Source organism: Heloderma suspectum, chromosome 5, assembly GCF_057233095.1.
Source record: "Heloderma suspectum isolate Gila_16-S chromosome 5, 16-S_ref, whole genome shotgun sequence".
Taxonomy (NCBI): domain Eukaryota; kingdom Metazoa; phylum Chordata; class Lepidosauria; order Squamata; family Helodermatidae; genus Heloderma; species Heloderma suspectum.
The window spans coordinates 86,195,307-86,209,809 of record NC_139462.1 but is presented as its reverse complement, the minus strand read 5'-3'; the positions used below and the strand labels follow the sequence as shown (position 1 = coordinate 86,209,809).

The 14,503-nt window shown below is 43.6% G+C and overlaps 1 protein-coding gene across 3 annotated transcripts in view; it reads right to left on the bottom strand.

Moving 5' to 3' along the window:
• Positions 1-14,503, bottom strand: part of STOX2 (storkhead box 2) — a 206,985-nt gene that overhangs the window by 101,704 nt on the left and 90,778 nt on the right. The window contains exon 1 of one of the 3 annotated variants that reach the window (XM_084856529.1): positions 10,788-13,953. The exons of 1 other annotated variant lie outside the window; for it this stretch is intronic. In XM_084856529.1, the coding sequence (XP_084712655.1) occupies positions 10,788-10,953 (166 nt within the window). In that variant the 5' untranslated portion in view covers positions 10,954-13,953. Of the gene's footprint in view, positions 1-10,787; positions 13,954-14,503 lie in introns of those variants that run through there. One more of the 3 variants, XM_084856531.1, reaches the window with a different exon arrangement.

The window sequence follows — 14,503 nt, the reverse complement described above, 5'->3', positions numbered from 1 at the left end:
CAGTCAGCTTACTCTCAACTAAGTGTGCACAGGACTAGCTTGACATAAGTGAGCCATGCCTCCTTCCATGTTTACATAATCTCACTCCTGCATGACTGGGAGGAGTTTGCAAGCTTTTACTTTTGCATACCTTTAACCGAGATTTATTTGTTGGTTAATATCACCTTTCAGGGTACAAACCCTTCTAAGATGGCTCACAAGTAACATAAAATATATTATTAAAATCACAATAACATGTAAAAGATCATCAGAATCCTTGCCACAGGGCAGTTGGTGGTATATATTCAACTTGGAACAGGAGCAGGTACCTTGTTCCCACCTGCCTCCCTTTCTCTCCTGGAACCATTCCCACAGGGCAGCTGATGACAGATGTCCCTGTAGGAGAATGGGAAATCCAACTGGAGCAGACCTCAATGTCTTCTTTGTTCTCCAGCCTCCCTCATGTCGTTTAGTGCCCATGACAAATAACTATGGTTTCTTACAAACAAGCCAACTTCAAACCATGGGTTATGAAGCTGGCTTGTTGACACTAACTATTGCTCGTATTGAGCACAGTTACCAAGTTAAATAACACAGGAAGCTGTAGTTAATTGAAAGCAGAAGCAAAAGCTTCTTAACTCCACTTTACCACATGATAGGTGGAGAAGGGAGGAGACAGAGTGTGAGCCCAGGAAAGGTAGGTTGACCACTGATTACCCTACAGCAGCTTTCCCCAGCCTGGTGCCCTCCAGATATGTTGAACTCAACTCCCAGTATCCTCCAGCCAGCATGCATCCTGAGAGTTGTAGTCCAACACATCTGGAGGGCACCAGGTTGGGGAAGGCTGCCCTACAGAATACCGATCACAAAGAATTCTTGCCATACATACTCATTTCAAAGCCTGAGTAATGGAAAAATATATAGTTTTCATTTAGGATCAGGGACGTCAATATATCCTACATGTTGACGTTCAGGTGGGAAATCCAGTAATGGGAGATTTTTAAAGCTGTATCAATAAGGTTTAAAGTTTCAGACTGAAATGCCACTTGCTTTTTGAAAGAGCTTCCATTGGCCTGGCAGTTGCAGACCACAGGAACCCCATGGAGCCCACTTCCCTCTATCCAACCTAATATCTTCCTTCTTCAACCCTTCCTAATAAACACACAGCACTAAGGGTGATCGTATGCAATAACCTAGGGCTATCAGTTCTACCTCCAACTCCCCATTTGCCAGAAACTGACCTTCCATTCAACTATGCTTTTAAGAAGGTATAATATTGTGGCTTATAAATAGAACTGAAAAGCTAAGTTATCCAGTATATATTATTTTGATCATTATACGTGGTGAGAAAGTTCAACACACACACACACAGCCACAGGTCATGGCCAGCTATAAGCACAAATGGAAATCAGTAGGAAATTGGGAAAAAGGGGGAAAAGGTACCCAGGTGGATATCACAATAGTTTAGAGAATGCAATGCTACGATTTAGAGATGTGTCCTTATGATTGAGATCTTACATAGTGAACTTTGCTTTCTCAGGCATAAATCAACATTTCTCATAAAGGGCTTTTATTTCATTTAGCCACAGCAGGAAATGATGGAAAGAAAGAAAGAAAGAAAGAAAACAGGAAGCTAACAATTCCCCCTCTTTTCTAGTCTTTGCATTAGTAGGAATCAGGAACTAACTATTATCAAGAGTGGTTTCAAATAAGTAAGCAGAGAGCTGCCTTGGTTTTAAATGCCACACAGTTTCCATAGAATAACATGGAGGCATTTTTATTGTGCTCTACTTTTTAAAGTATTATATAAAAACAAAAAGAAAATCGGAAACAGATAACTTGAAGTTTAGGCTTGATTAGTCAAGAGATGTACTAAGTCAGTTTCCCCGGGCAGGGGGGGCCTCTAATTACTCAAACCCCACTATGCCATTGGGAATTAAAATCCAGTATCACAACCACATAAGACAGAATTAAGTATATTGAATATCATAATAATCATCAGATATTTATATCTTAGAATATCCACAAGCCCACATTCTCAATAAAATAACAAACCAACCTCTTTCAGTAATGGGTACTCCCCGAATCAAATTCCTCCTCCAGATCTCTGTAGGTTATTTCAGTGCTTCAGCTCTACCTGTTGATCCCTGACGCACCTGCAGCCTAATTGTCTGTTTGCTGGGACTGTTTCAAAAACCTCAGGAAATTCTGGTAAGCTTTGTATCAGATGCTCAGTCCTTCAGACCGTTAGTTTATGCCTCAACACCAACCTTGTTGGATAAGGTTCTATCAGTGCCAGCCTGCAAAGAGATATTATCCTAGTTGGAGCTGTTTGGGAATTCCACTGTTGAGAACTTGCTTTAGGCTTCATTTCTGAAACAAGTTTATTGTGCTTGTTGTTAAGTCCCATCAGTATGTCCCGACAGGCACAAATCATCAGAAGAAAACATACAGAAGATGTTCATTTACCTGTTCTTCACACTGTTAGTTTTAACCAATGAAACAAACAAACAAATATGGCAGGTGTACAATCATCAATTCACAAATCAGTTTTTGGGGCACTGGCTCTGTAGAGAGCTTTTTTTCCTATTTGAGTGTGACAATTCAAAGTCTGAAACTGTAATCCTACTGCAAGAAATTAGGCAAACATTATTGCAATTCTTCACCTGCCCCACCAAAGCCTTCCTCAAACTGGTACCCACTACATGTTTTGGACTTCAACTCCCATCAGCTCCAGCCACCATGGCCAGTGGTCAGGAATGCTGGGGGTTGTGGTCCAAAACATTTGGAGGGTAACAGGTTGGGGAAGGCTGCCGCATCCTATTCAGAGTTAAGCTATCAATAGCAATCTGTTCCATGTTCATGGCAAAACTGTCTTAGAGCGCAATCTGGCCCCTAGACAGTGTCTGAGGGACCACAGGATGCTGGAGATTTTTCCCTCCAAGGCCTCACACAATGCTACAACCTCAGAGGGCGGAAACTGAGAGGAGATTCCCACCCCATTCACACCATCCCTCCCAGCTGCCATATAAAGCTCAGCAGTGGCTTCCTGTCCTGAGGTCAGTGTAGCGAACTCAGGGGGAGAGGAAATAAGCATGTTGGGTTGGGTAAGTGGGCAGGGAGTGGAGAGGCTGTGGATCCACTGCCCCCAATAGTGAGACTCAGCTAGATGGGCTTAGAGGCTCATCTAGCAAGGAATGCAGTTAAGGAGGATGGAGAGATGAAAATAGCCTCCATAATAGCCAGTAAGAGTCTGGCAGGGCACTGGATACTAGGAAGCCTCCAATCTTGGAGACTTCTGTCATTCAAGCAGCAATCTCATAGGACTGGGGTATAAATCAAATGAACAAAATTCTGCTTGAAATTTCTTTTATTAAGAATGATGTGCAGCTTTTCTTAGCAGACTGCATTTATGCTGAGCTAAATAGAAGACCCTCCTTATTCTTTTCTAATTACAGGAGTCACGTTTTCTGAAATGTGATGAAAAAACAGTTATTTGGGGTTGGTAAGCAATTGGATGACATGGTGAAAGTGATAACACCACTTAATAACAGTAATCCTACATCATCTATTGCTGATATTTTGAAAAGGGAAGTTCTTACAAAGTCACCAGGTAGGAAGAAGTAGAAAATTCTTAGGAAGCCACAGGGGGTTCACCTATGGGTCAGTGGTTTGAACTGACAACAAAGTCCTGAACTTTAACTTCACTAATGGATCACCCTATTAAAACACTAGGAAGTAGTGTGTTAGAATGTCTTCACATAATTTCCCCGTTCAAGTATTTTTATCATTTAGTACACTATCCAAAGCCACATTTCCCAAGGATATCTTGGCTAAATGTCTACTTCTAAAATGAAAAGCTAGTAAATTTAGTTCAGGCTTAAGGAAGCAAATCTACAAAGTTAGTTGATAATGAAGGGAGAGAAAAACTTCAGTGTATTTCAATGTATCTCTTACCATGCTCAATGTTTTTAAAGGTCAATTGATGATCTCAGTGCAGTCAGATTATGAAGAAATCCTAGAATACTGTAATGGAAGTCATGTTCTCATAATAACATTGGTGATTTGATGAAACAGCATGTGTACCATGAGAATTACTCATTCTACAAGGTCTATGTATGTATATGTATACGCATGTGCACGCACGCACACACACACGAAGTGCATATTTCAGAAACAAAAGGTCAAAATTTATTTATTACATTTCTATACAGCCCAATAGCCAAAGCTCTCTGGGCAGTTCACAACAAGCAGCAATCCATCTTCTTTTGCCCTAACCTCATAAGAGATAATCAGCTCTTTTTATCCTTCACTTACCTCTCATTACCTCAAATGTAATGCTTACCTAATTCACTGCTACTACGATGCCTATACCCAAAGAATAAAAAAAATTATCACATGCTAACTGCAATCCTAGACACACTCACCTGAGAGTAAGACCCACTGAGTGTACATGTTCTGAATAAGCATGTATAGGACTGTACTGCACAAGTACAGGGTCTAAACCATTTTATATAGTGAAGATTCTTGCTCCAGGGAATTTGCCATCTACATATAAGACAGGAAAAGGTGGGAGAATGAAATTCTGTTCAGGCATTCCTAATTAGAGTACAGTAAACACACAAGGAGGGTGAGTGTGCTAGCCCCACCCCACCCTCCGACAGTGTTGCTGTCATCACGCTCTACACCAGTGGTCTCCAAAGTGGAGTGCGCGCACCCCAGGGGGTTCACAAGACAATCCACTGGGGTGTGTGAGCTGCCTGATAATTGAGCAGCCTCCCGCTGCCCTGATGAGCTACCACTGTGTGCAATGATGGCGCAGGGAGCAGGATGGGAGAGGAGCCGAGAGAGAAGTTCCACAGCATTTCTCTCTTGGCTCCAGTCCTATCCTGCCCCTGCTGTGGCCACCAAGAGCAACTGCACCATCGGAGCAGCTGCCATCCTGCTGAAGGACAGCAGGAAGATTAACCCCTCCTCCTTCGCCCACTCCTTCCCTGTATCTCAACTGCCAATGAGGCAGTGCAGTGCTGGCATGTAAAGAGGCTGGGTTGTAGAGTGCTCTTGCCCACTGCTTCTGTAGCCTAGTGAAACAACCCATGATTCTGTGTTCGCACGTAATCACCACCCATGGTTTAAACAGCCCACATTTCACAACCCAACAACAAACCATGGATTCTGTTTGTGGGTTGTTCATGGTTAACAACCCACAGTTATCCTATAGTTCTGGGTTCACATTCAACAAACCCACGATTCAACAAACTATGGTTAATTAAACCATGGTTTGTCATTATGCATTATGTGCAAACCAAGTCAGTTTGTTGGGTTGTGAACTCTGGGTTGTTTAAACTCTGGGTTATCATTACATGTGAACCCAGAACCATAGGTTGTTTCGCCAGACTACAGAGGTAGCAGGCAAGAGTGGTAGAAAAACCCCAAGCTGTTCTACATGCAAGTACAACAGTACAGAAAAGGCATTTGGGATACAGGGCAGGAACAGGCAAAAGAGGAGAGAAACAAACAACCAAGGGGTTGAGAAAACAAACCATTATTTGTTCAATCATCTGCCAGACAAACTCTGGATAGGCCAACAAACCATGGATTAAATTAACCATGTGTTAGCATTATGTGTTTCCATTCTTCAGATAAGCAGCCCAAGGTTCAGAAGAATCAGTAAACAATAGACAAGTTTGCATGTTGTGCTAAGCCACCCTGAAGATAAGCCAGTGTAGGTTGGTTGTTCGCTCAATAACCCACATTACTCTTGACAGATGATCGGGAACACTGCAGCTTGATGTGAGTTGTTTCCCTCTTAGTCCTCTCACCTCCTCCTGGCATGTATCCCAGGCACCTTTCCAGCAGAAATCCTAGCCCAGCATACCGATAGCCCTCTCTTGTCAATATCCTTGACAATTTCATCCTCCACTTTGGGGCCTGCCTGGCTAGTGAACACATTTTTTTAATAGGTTGCAACACCTACTCCCAAAGTAATTACACCCCCCCCAAAAAACTCCTTCTCCTGCGGCTGCCCCTTCATGCTTGTCACTTCCCTCCACTGTTAGCTTTCAGATATACATACGGGTTACAGAGCAGTGACAGAAATCAGTAAAGATACGAAAATTTCAAGGTAGAGCAGGAAGTAAGGGGGATTGGTAAAGATATGCAAATTTCAAGGTAAAGATACACAAATTTCAAGGGAGAGCAGGGAGTGAGGGGGATCAGTAAAAATATGCAAATTTCAAGGCTGAGTGGTAAATATATGCACATTTCAAGGCAGACAAATGAGGTGGATTGCTAAATATATGCACATTTAAAGGCAGAGTAGTAAAATGTATTGGAAAATTATGTAAATTTTATAGTCATGGACTTTTGAATGTGCACACTTGCACAAGATCAGGAAAAAAAAGGTTGCGACCACATTTGGGACATTCTCGTGTCCTTTCTTCTCAATTTTTAGGAGTACGGGGTGGAGGGTACTGACAAGAGATGAGGGAGGATGGCAGTGGCAGTAGTGAGATTGGGAGAAGTGGCAGGGGGGTTTGCCACTCTTCCTAGGCAGCTCTCTAGCTGTTTCCAACAACCCACGATGAAGTCGCCATGTTGGGTTTGGACAATATGACAAGCCACCCTGAACAACCGAACAAGCCATGGGTCCTCAAGGTGGCTTGTTTGTGAAAATGAGTCCTTGATGAAAAAACTGTTCTGGCTTCAGACATCACAACAAGCTACCCTAAAACAACCCACAGTGATAACCCACTATGGCTTACTATGTCATAAGAACCAGATCAGTATGTTTAGTAACATGTTTATTTATTTGCACACAAACCATCACCTATTTTTAAATTGAGCTAAGAAGGTCAGTATGAATTTCTTCCTCAAAGCACTATTGGGCTCCTACTTAAAACAACCACCACCTAAAAGGCTGCTTTCCATTTGAATGTACACACCATGTGAACGTAACACAATCAAGTAGGTTATTTGTTCATTAACAAAATTAGTACTCAACATTAAGCTTTGGCTTTGTGTTAAGACTTGAATTTGGTCCCTTAAATACTTCCTCACAACCCCAAACCACTGATTGGTGTAGCAATGGGGAAAAGTCACAAAACAAAATTTAGCTATTAATAATACAATTTTAAGTCTGCTTAAAAAAAAACGAGTAACAATTCTGGTAGTAGACAACTGCAGAAAGACTTTCATTCAAGCTCTCCTCTTCTGAACATTCAGCTGTTCAGTTTAAAATGATAGACTGTTCTCTACCACATGTGAATACACTGCCAAGAATCCCTACAACCTTTCTTGAAACAGCTTCATGAGGATGTAAATGTTTTCTGCTCATAAGGAATCTAAATCTGCTATATCAGTTTCTCATTGTATATGTAGCAGCACATGCGTAGGCTCTCTTAACTAGAACTCAACTTCTTCCACTAAATTTAAGTAAGAGGTTTCTAACACATGATTAAGTACAAATACATAATAGATGAAGCTTTTTTTTTTAATCCTGGCCCGCTCTTCAGAAGTAAAAGCAGCATACCATCAGCTTTGCTGTTTTAGCACAACTTTTTCCATTGGTTTGCAACAATTTGTCAATATTATAGTATCTACCCATTTCCCTCATTTTCAAGTTACAAAATTTATTAGGCTAGGTCTATTCAAAATCTCTCTAAATGCAAAGGTCAAACATGTTTATTGTTATAGTTTTGATTTCTTTGAAAGGCATAAAAGCTAGTGAGTTTTCCTATGGGAAATTTATATTTTTGGCATGAACAATAGACCAGCTATGTGGCCTCTGAACCCTGTGGTTACTCAGAAGCCTAAAGAAACTCTGGATTGTAGCAGAGGGCATCCACTGACAGAAATTATTAGGCACAATTCCCTATATCCATGTTCACCGTGAAAATCTCACTTTATCCATTTGTTTCTTTCATGGGCTGGCAATCAGCTTTGTCAATACCATCTACTGTTTATGAGTAGCCTACTCTGAAGAATATTCAAAATGTTAATACTAAGCACTGAAGTTCCTTACCGTAAATCAATGTTCAGGTGCATTATTATTTATTATGAATACTTTAAAAATGCTAGTCTATTTAAAGATTCATTTGAAAAACAGCATATCAGATTAGATATCTTAGACGTTTTTCTGTACTCAGTACTCTTGTACCCACTTACAGAAACACTTACTATGAGTGTTCTACCATATAAAAAGTTAAAAGAAAATTTGAATTAGGCCTGGTTTAATAAACTTACATTTCTAGGATGCCCCATCTGAAAAAGACTCAGTAAATAATAATGAGTTCCGGCAGGGGGGCGCGGGGGGGGGGGGGAGACAAAGAATCAACCTTAAACAAGCAGCACTTTCTTCCATCTCTCAAACAATATAGCACTTATTTAAAAGGGACCACAACAATACTAAGTGTGATTAGGCTAAATGACTAGACAAACAGAATGCAGCAGTTTGAAAAGCCCCCATGTCAAGGCTCTCTCTCCTGTAAAACATTTTGGGTGACAAAGAAAGCATTTGTATTCACAGTCACTGCAACTTTTATGCAAGAAGACTTCCTATAGATTTCCTGTCAGGAAGAGAGCTTCCTTTTAAAATTGCCAGAGTGTTTAGATTCAGTACCCATTCCTCCCAAAACCAATATTTGGAAAGGCAAAGGACAGAGTTCATTAAAAAAAAAAAAAAAGTCAACCCACAATGAGGCCAAAATTACTTTTCCAGCTACAGTGTCACATGCTAGATTTGCTTTACATCACTCTTCTTTCAACTGATACTTGCACTATACTCCTAACAATTATAGAGTATTACTCATAGTGGATTTGTCACCTGCTCGCTCTTCCCCCACCCCACTCAACCCTCAATACACACCATACGTTCTTGCACTGTAGCACTGCAGATCATTGCCTCCAGGATATTCAGGGATGTAACATCCCATTTACAATGTTATGACACAATAGGCATCCCATCCCCCAAACAGGTACAAGTTCACATATATATATCTATATATCTATATCTATATACACACACAGACACAGACAAGTCGATATTGATGATTATCAAGCTGGATCATACAATCTCTCAAGTTTCTGCTTTTATGAATACAGAGTATTGTGTGTGTTTAATTCATATTAATTGCTATAAAACTCTTAGGGGGATACATACATTGCAAAATAACTGTACCGACAAGACTGATTTCCAGAAAAACAAAGAAACCTGATAGTTCTTTTTAACAGTCTTAATATAGTTCCACAAAGCTAACTGACAACACAGTTAGATGTGATCTAATTATTCTGATCTAAAATGTCCCAAATCTAAAAACAAAACAAAACACCCTGCATTAAGTGATAATGAACACCGTATACAGCAAGGGCAGATTTGTCATAGGTGTATTACTGAATGTAGTGCAGCAATCAAACTCGAGATGATATAGCTGCTTTTCAGTTCTTTAAGTATTGTCATTTCTCTTAATGCATGGCTTCTGTGGAAACAGAAACGCCTGTTGACCAAAACTTATTCAAACAATATGCCCATAAAATATTTCTCCTTTATGTTTATGGTTGCTGACAAAAGAATGTTCACAAGAGATTCTTAAGTCTTTGGAATCCATTGCTGGCTAGAGAGACATATTTATTAGAAAGAAAAAGGGATCGAGTTAAGTAGGTAAGTTACTGACAACCACTCGCTTTGGCTTAAAACCAGGGATGGGGAAAAGAAGGGCGCTGGATAACCTTTGCAGCTATGTTCAATAAATCTTCAGTTCTTTAAGCTAAAGTGAGCTTTACGGGGAAAAATAAACCTTGATAATAAATGGTTATTTGACATCATGGCAATGAAACGGTTATATCTGACTGTCACACTAACAAAGCACTCAAACAACAAAGGAGATTTCCAGGATGTTTTGCCCTTCCCTACACCATTCTCTCAAATATTATTTTCATTCTCTCTTGAATGTCTGAATATTAAAAGCCATCATAGGTTGAATGAAATACAGGCATTACTTTAAGGGAACAATTTGAGGCATTTCCTTCCATAATTCTTGATTACAAGAGGAAGTCGTCCCCTTTTTATAATCTTCTAACACTTTATTGTTATATCTCATTTGTGCTCTTATCCTGCCTTGCATGCACAAACATGTTGGTGCAGTATCCATTATTTCTAAAGAGCTTCCACTGAAGCAATGAATAGATGGAACATACACATGTGATACACATCCGCAGACACTCTGTCCTCCCTACATATAAATGCTTACATTTATACTCTTTTTATCTCCAAAAAGAACTTCCCCAGACAAAACAGTCAACTGGAACAAGGCAACCACATTCATAGGGCCACAATGGCACTGACACTTTTTGTTTAGAAAATGAAACACAGACATGTCTATTGAGATAATTGCATTTAGCTAGATTAGGCGACAATATCTGGTTTGGCAATCATTCTTCAGCACGAGGAGCCCAGGGATGTGTGTCCACAATCACAGCTCCCAGGCATTTTGATTTGTTGAAATACAGATCTGACCACTTCTCTCTCTTTCTCTCCATATATATTTGGGGGAGGGGGGCTCGAAGGCTTTAAACACCATATTGAGAAGGCCCTGCCGTGAATCTTCCTGAGGTACAAAATGGTGGATGTGAGCTTTAAAAGAAATTGCATTATTCATTACAACCTGTGTTAATCAGGCACAACCTTTACTCAGCGCAGGGGAGATAAACAAACATGCAAGACCAAGCCTTGAAACAAACAAGACAGATGTACATGCGCGCGCGCGGGCGCGCACACACACACACACACACACACACGCCGTGTTACAGACCTGATGTCATGTAGCCCCGTGATGCCTGGGAAAGGAAAGCTGGTGGGAAATGTTTGTGCAGGCGGTAGTCCTTCTCGCTGCGGGACCTCACGCGATCAGAAGCCCGGTCAGAGAAATCAGAGCTAGGCCAGGCTCGCCGCAAGGTTGTACTCCGGGTCTTCTTCATGTTGAGGCTACCTGCAGTCTAACCCGGCGCGAGCAGCAGCCGGAGCCAGGCCTCGCGGCTCGCTCCCGGCCCTCGTTTTACATCCGTCTCTTTACAGGCCCGGCCCGGCCCGGCTCGGCACGCCACATTTTGCCACCGCCTCGCCCATCGTCAAGCAGCGAGCGGCAGGCCCGTGCCCTGGCGCCCCTCCGGAAGATCCAGTTTTACACACATCCCACAACGCACCCCCCTCATTGGCACTCGGGCCCGGCTCGGCGCTCCCCGAGTCAGCAAGCGGAGGGGAGGCAAACCGTGCGGCTCCCGAGGAGGAGGTCGCGGCGGCGGCGGGAGCCCGAGAAAGGGGGCGGGGGCGAGGGAAGAGACCTGCCGCGGGGAGGCTCCGGGGCCCCAAACAATAGCTCGATTCAGCGCCGAAAGGCTCAGCCGGGGCACAAAAGGCCCGAGCCGACGAGGCGCAGCGCACGGCCTGCGCGCTTGACCCGACCGGCTGCAGGAAGCCCAGCGAGGGAGCGTCCACGCCGCGCTGCCATAGGAGTGCTGGCCGCGGCCAAAAGCTGAGCCCCCCTGCCCGCCTCCAGCCTATCGGGGCCCCAGCAAAACATCGGCGAGGCAGCCTAAGGAATCATGGCTGCAGCGGCCGGCCGGCCGGCGGCCCTCCTCCGCGCGCAGCAGCACCGCCGCCTCCCCCCCCCGCCGCCTCCCCCCGCACCGGCAGGACGCGGTCTTCATTCCGGGTGGACGGCGGCCCGCACGCCGCGGAAAGCCGGCCCGGGGCGGGTGGGCATCACGGCCGAGGCTCCCGCGTCCCTTCCGCGCTCCTGCGGCTGCGGCTGGCACGTCGCCTGTCCTCTCCGCCTGCCAGCTTATTTGCCCGTCGTCGCAATGTGCGCCGCCTACGTCGGCCTGTCAGCCGGGCCAGCTCCTGCAGCCTCGGGACCGCCAGACCGCAAGCTTGATCCGAAGGGGGTGTGTGTGTGGGGGGGGGGGCGTTTGGCTTTCCGAAAAGCCGGCGTGCCTCGCCTGCTCGGCTTGCCTCTGCTGCTCCGCTCCGCCTGGCATACAGGGGGTCGCTACTGAAGGGCAGGAAACTACGCAGCCACCGAGTCTTATGCTAATCAAGGAGCTGTCTTAAGGCAGACGCGCTGAGCCCGTCAGGCGGCACACTTTCATGTGCATTAGCCTTAGGCTCGCCCAGACCTTGGCTTGTGCCCCAGCCTGTAATCAGCTTGCCCGTATTTGCATAAAAAGTTGAATTTTAGTTGTTGTTGTTTTTAAAGGGCAATCCAGCTTCCTCCTCCTCCTCCTGCTCCCTTCTCACAAAGGAAACAAAACAAAACTCTTCGTTTTTGAAACCAAGCCGGCTTGCAGGATTTCTCAGCTTGCTCTAGTGCTAAACAACGGATTTAGGAAAAGAAAAAATACCCCCCACCCAAAGAAAGAGGGGTGGAGGGAACCCATTCATTTGACATCTGGAGAGGAACACCAGGACAAAGTAATCGAGCTGCTTTGAGGCAGCTACTCCTTTGTTGGCCCTTCTCTCCACGAGCACACTGCCAACCAAACAGGATCTGTGAAAAAGGCCCATGATCTCTTTTACAAGCCAAGGCTCCCATATAGCTATTCCTAGCCCAACAGCCAATCACTGCAGCACAATAATGCACACAGTTGCGTACTGAGAGGAGAGGTCCGGTTCCTTTTGAGATGTGTGGTTTGCCAGAGAGCACACAAGCTGCAAGAGCATAACTGTTATGTCTGGAGGTTTAGAGGGATATCCCCACCACCACCTTTACCTCTCTTGCAAAAGGAATTTTAACTATGCTGCTTTTAACCACAAAGCTCTTAAGGCCAAGACTTCTATTTTGAAATAACATTATTTACTATTGAACATATCAGATATTTGCCTCCCTACCCTCACTCATTTCTAACCTTTCATTTGTTACTCAACTCTCCAAACTTTTTTTTCAAATGTCCTTATATGATATGAACAATGATATAAAGCAAGTAGACTATAGAGGTGAAATGAATTTCCAACAAGGCTTTCCTGTGTGGAGCTGAAAGGGTGAATTTCTCACATGCACTGCTACAGATCAATCAGTCTGGAAAAAAATTATTTTCACTACTGGGCTCACTGGTTACCACAAAAGCTTTTGCTTCCCAGAGCTACTGAAAGGCTATAGTGAGACTTGAATACCCTTCCTTTCTTCCAGAGAACAAGTTTCTTGTCATTTATATGTCCTGTAATTTATTTCTGTAGACATGACTTCATTCAAGAGTGGGCACCTTGTGACCCTCCAGGTGTTTTGGCCTTCAGCTCCCATCAGCCATTGCCAGCATAGCCAATGGTCAGGGGAAATGGGAGTTGTAGGACAAAACATCTGGAGGGCCACAAGTTGCCTACCCCTGCCATAAATACTTCCTTTCAAAGTTGCCCAAGGATATTTAGCATTGCACACGTTTGTTGCCATAAGTTGTCACCTGAAAATTTGCTTGTTACGGCTTCTAACCACTGTGCAAAACCTTTCAGGTTAAATCAGTAGGAAGGTCACTCATAAGCCATTTCTCCATCCTGTGGTCTGATCCAAGAGCATATCACAGGATAGAGATAATCAATGTGAAACAGTGCACAAGCACCGTGTCAGCAAGTCACAGTAATTAGGCAGAGATGTGTCATAAATTGAAGCAAGTGTTCAGAGAGGAGGACCTTGCTGTCTCGCTGTTGTCATCCTGCAAACACCCACACCTAAAGGTGGGGAGGGGGGAATCAAAGCATGTTTCAGAGTCACGCACAATGGTCTGGTTCAGATGATCATATCTCAGTTTAATAAGATGAGCCATGAAAGAGCCCATGCACACAGCACCTTCCTTCCACCTCGACATGCTACAATTAACCCTAGAAGTCTTCAATTAAGTGTAGTTTCCATCAAACCATAGTTTAACATCCTGGCTTGTTCCAGAGCTAATAATCATGGTTTCCAAGTTTGGATGAAATTGGAAGCTGTGGTTACTTGAAGACTCACTGGTTTATCACCATGTGGAGAAGTGAAGGGATGGCTCAACTGCACAAGCAAAGGCCCATGCATATCCTAGCTTATTAAGATAGAAATATAGGAAGCTGCCTTATACTGAGCCAGACCATTGATCCATCTAGCCCAGTACTGTCAACACTGATGGGCAGCAGCTCTCCAGGGTTTCAGGCATGAGTATCCTACCCTACTTGGATATGCCAGGGATCGAGCCTAGCGCCTTCTTCATTCAAAGCATATCTCCACCACTGAGCTATGGCACCTATCCAAATTGTATGGGATTCCACACCAGGCCAGTTTTTTGCTGTCTTGGGTTATTCATGGGATGCTGTATTTCTCTACTGAATTTAAAATTCCACCCTCCATAGATAACTTTGCTGCTCTTCAGCTGATCACTCACTGAGTAGTAAAAAAAGAAAAAAGCGAATTAAGGACCTCTGATATTGCTAGGACCTTATTTCAACTCATTCAACCTCTAATTCACCCCTGAACGTGTAAACAAGTCAGAGGTTGAAGTGAGTTCAGAA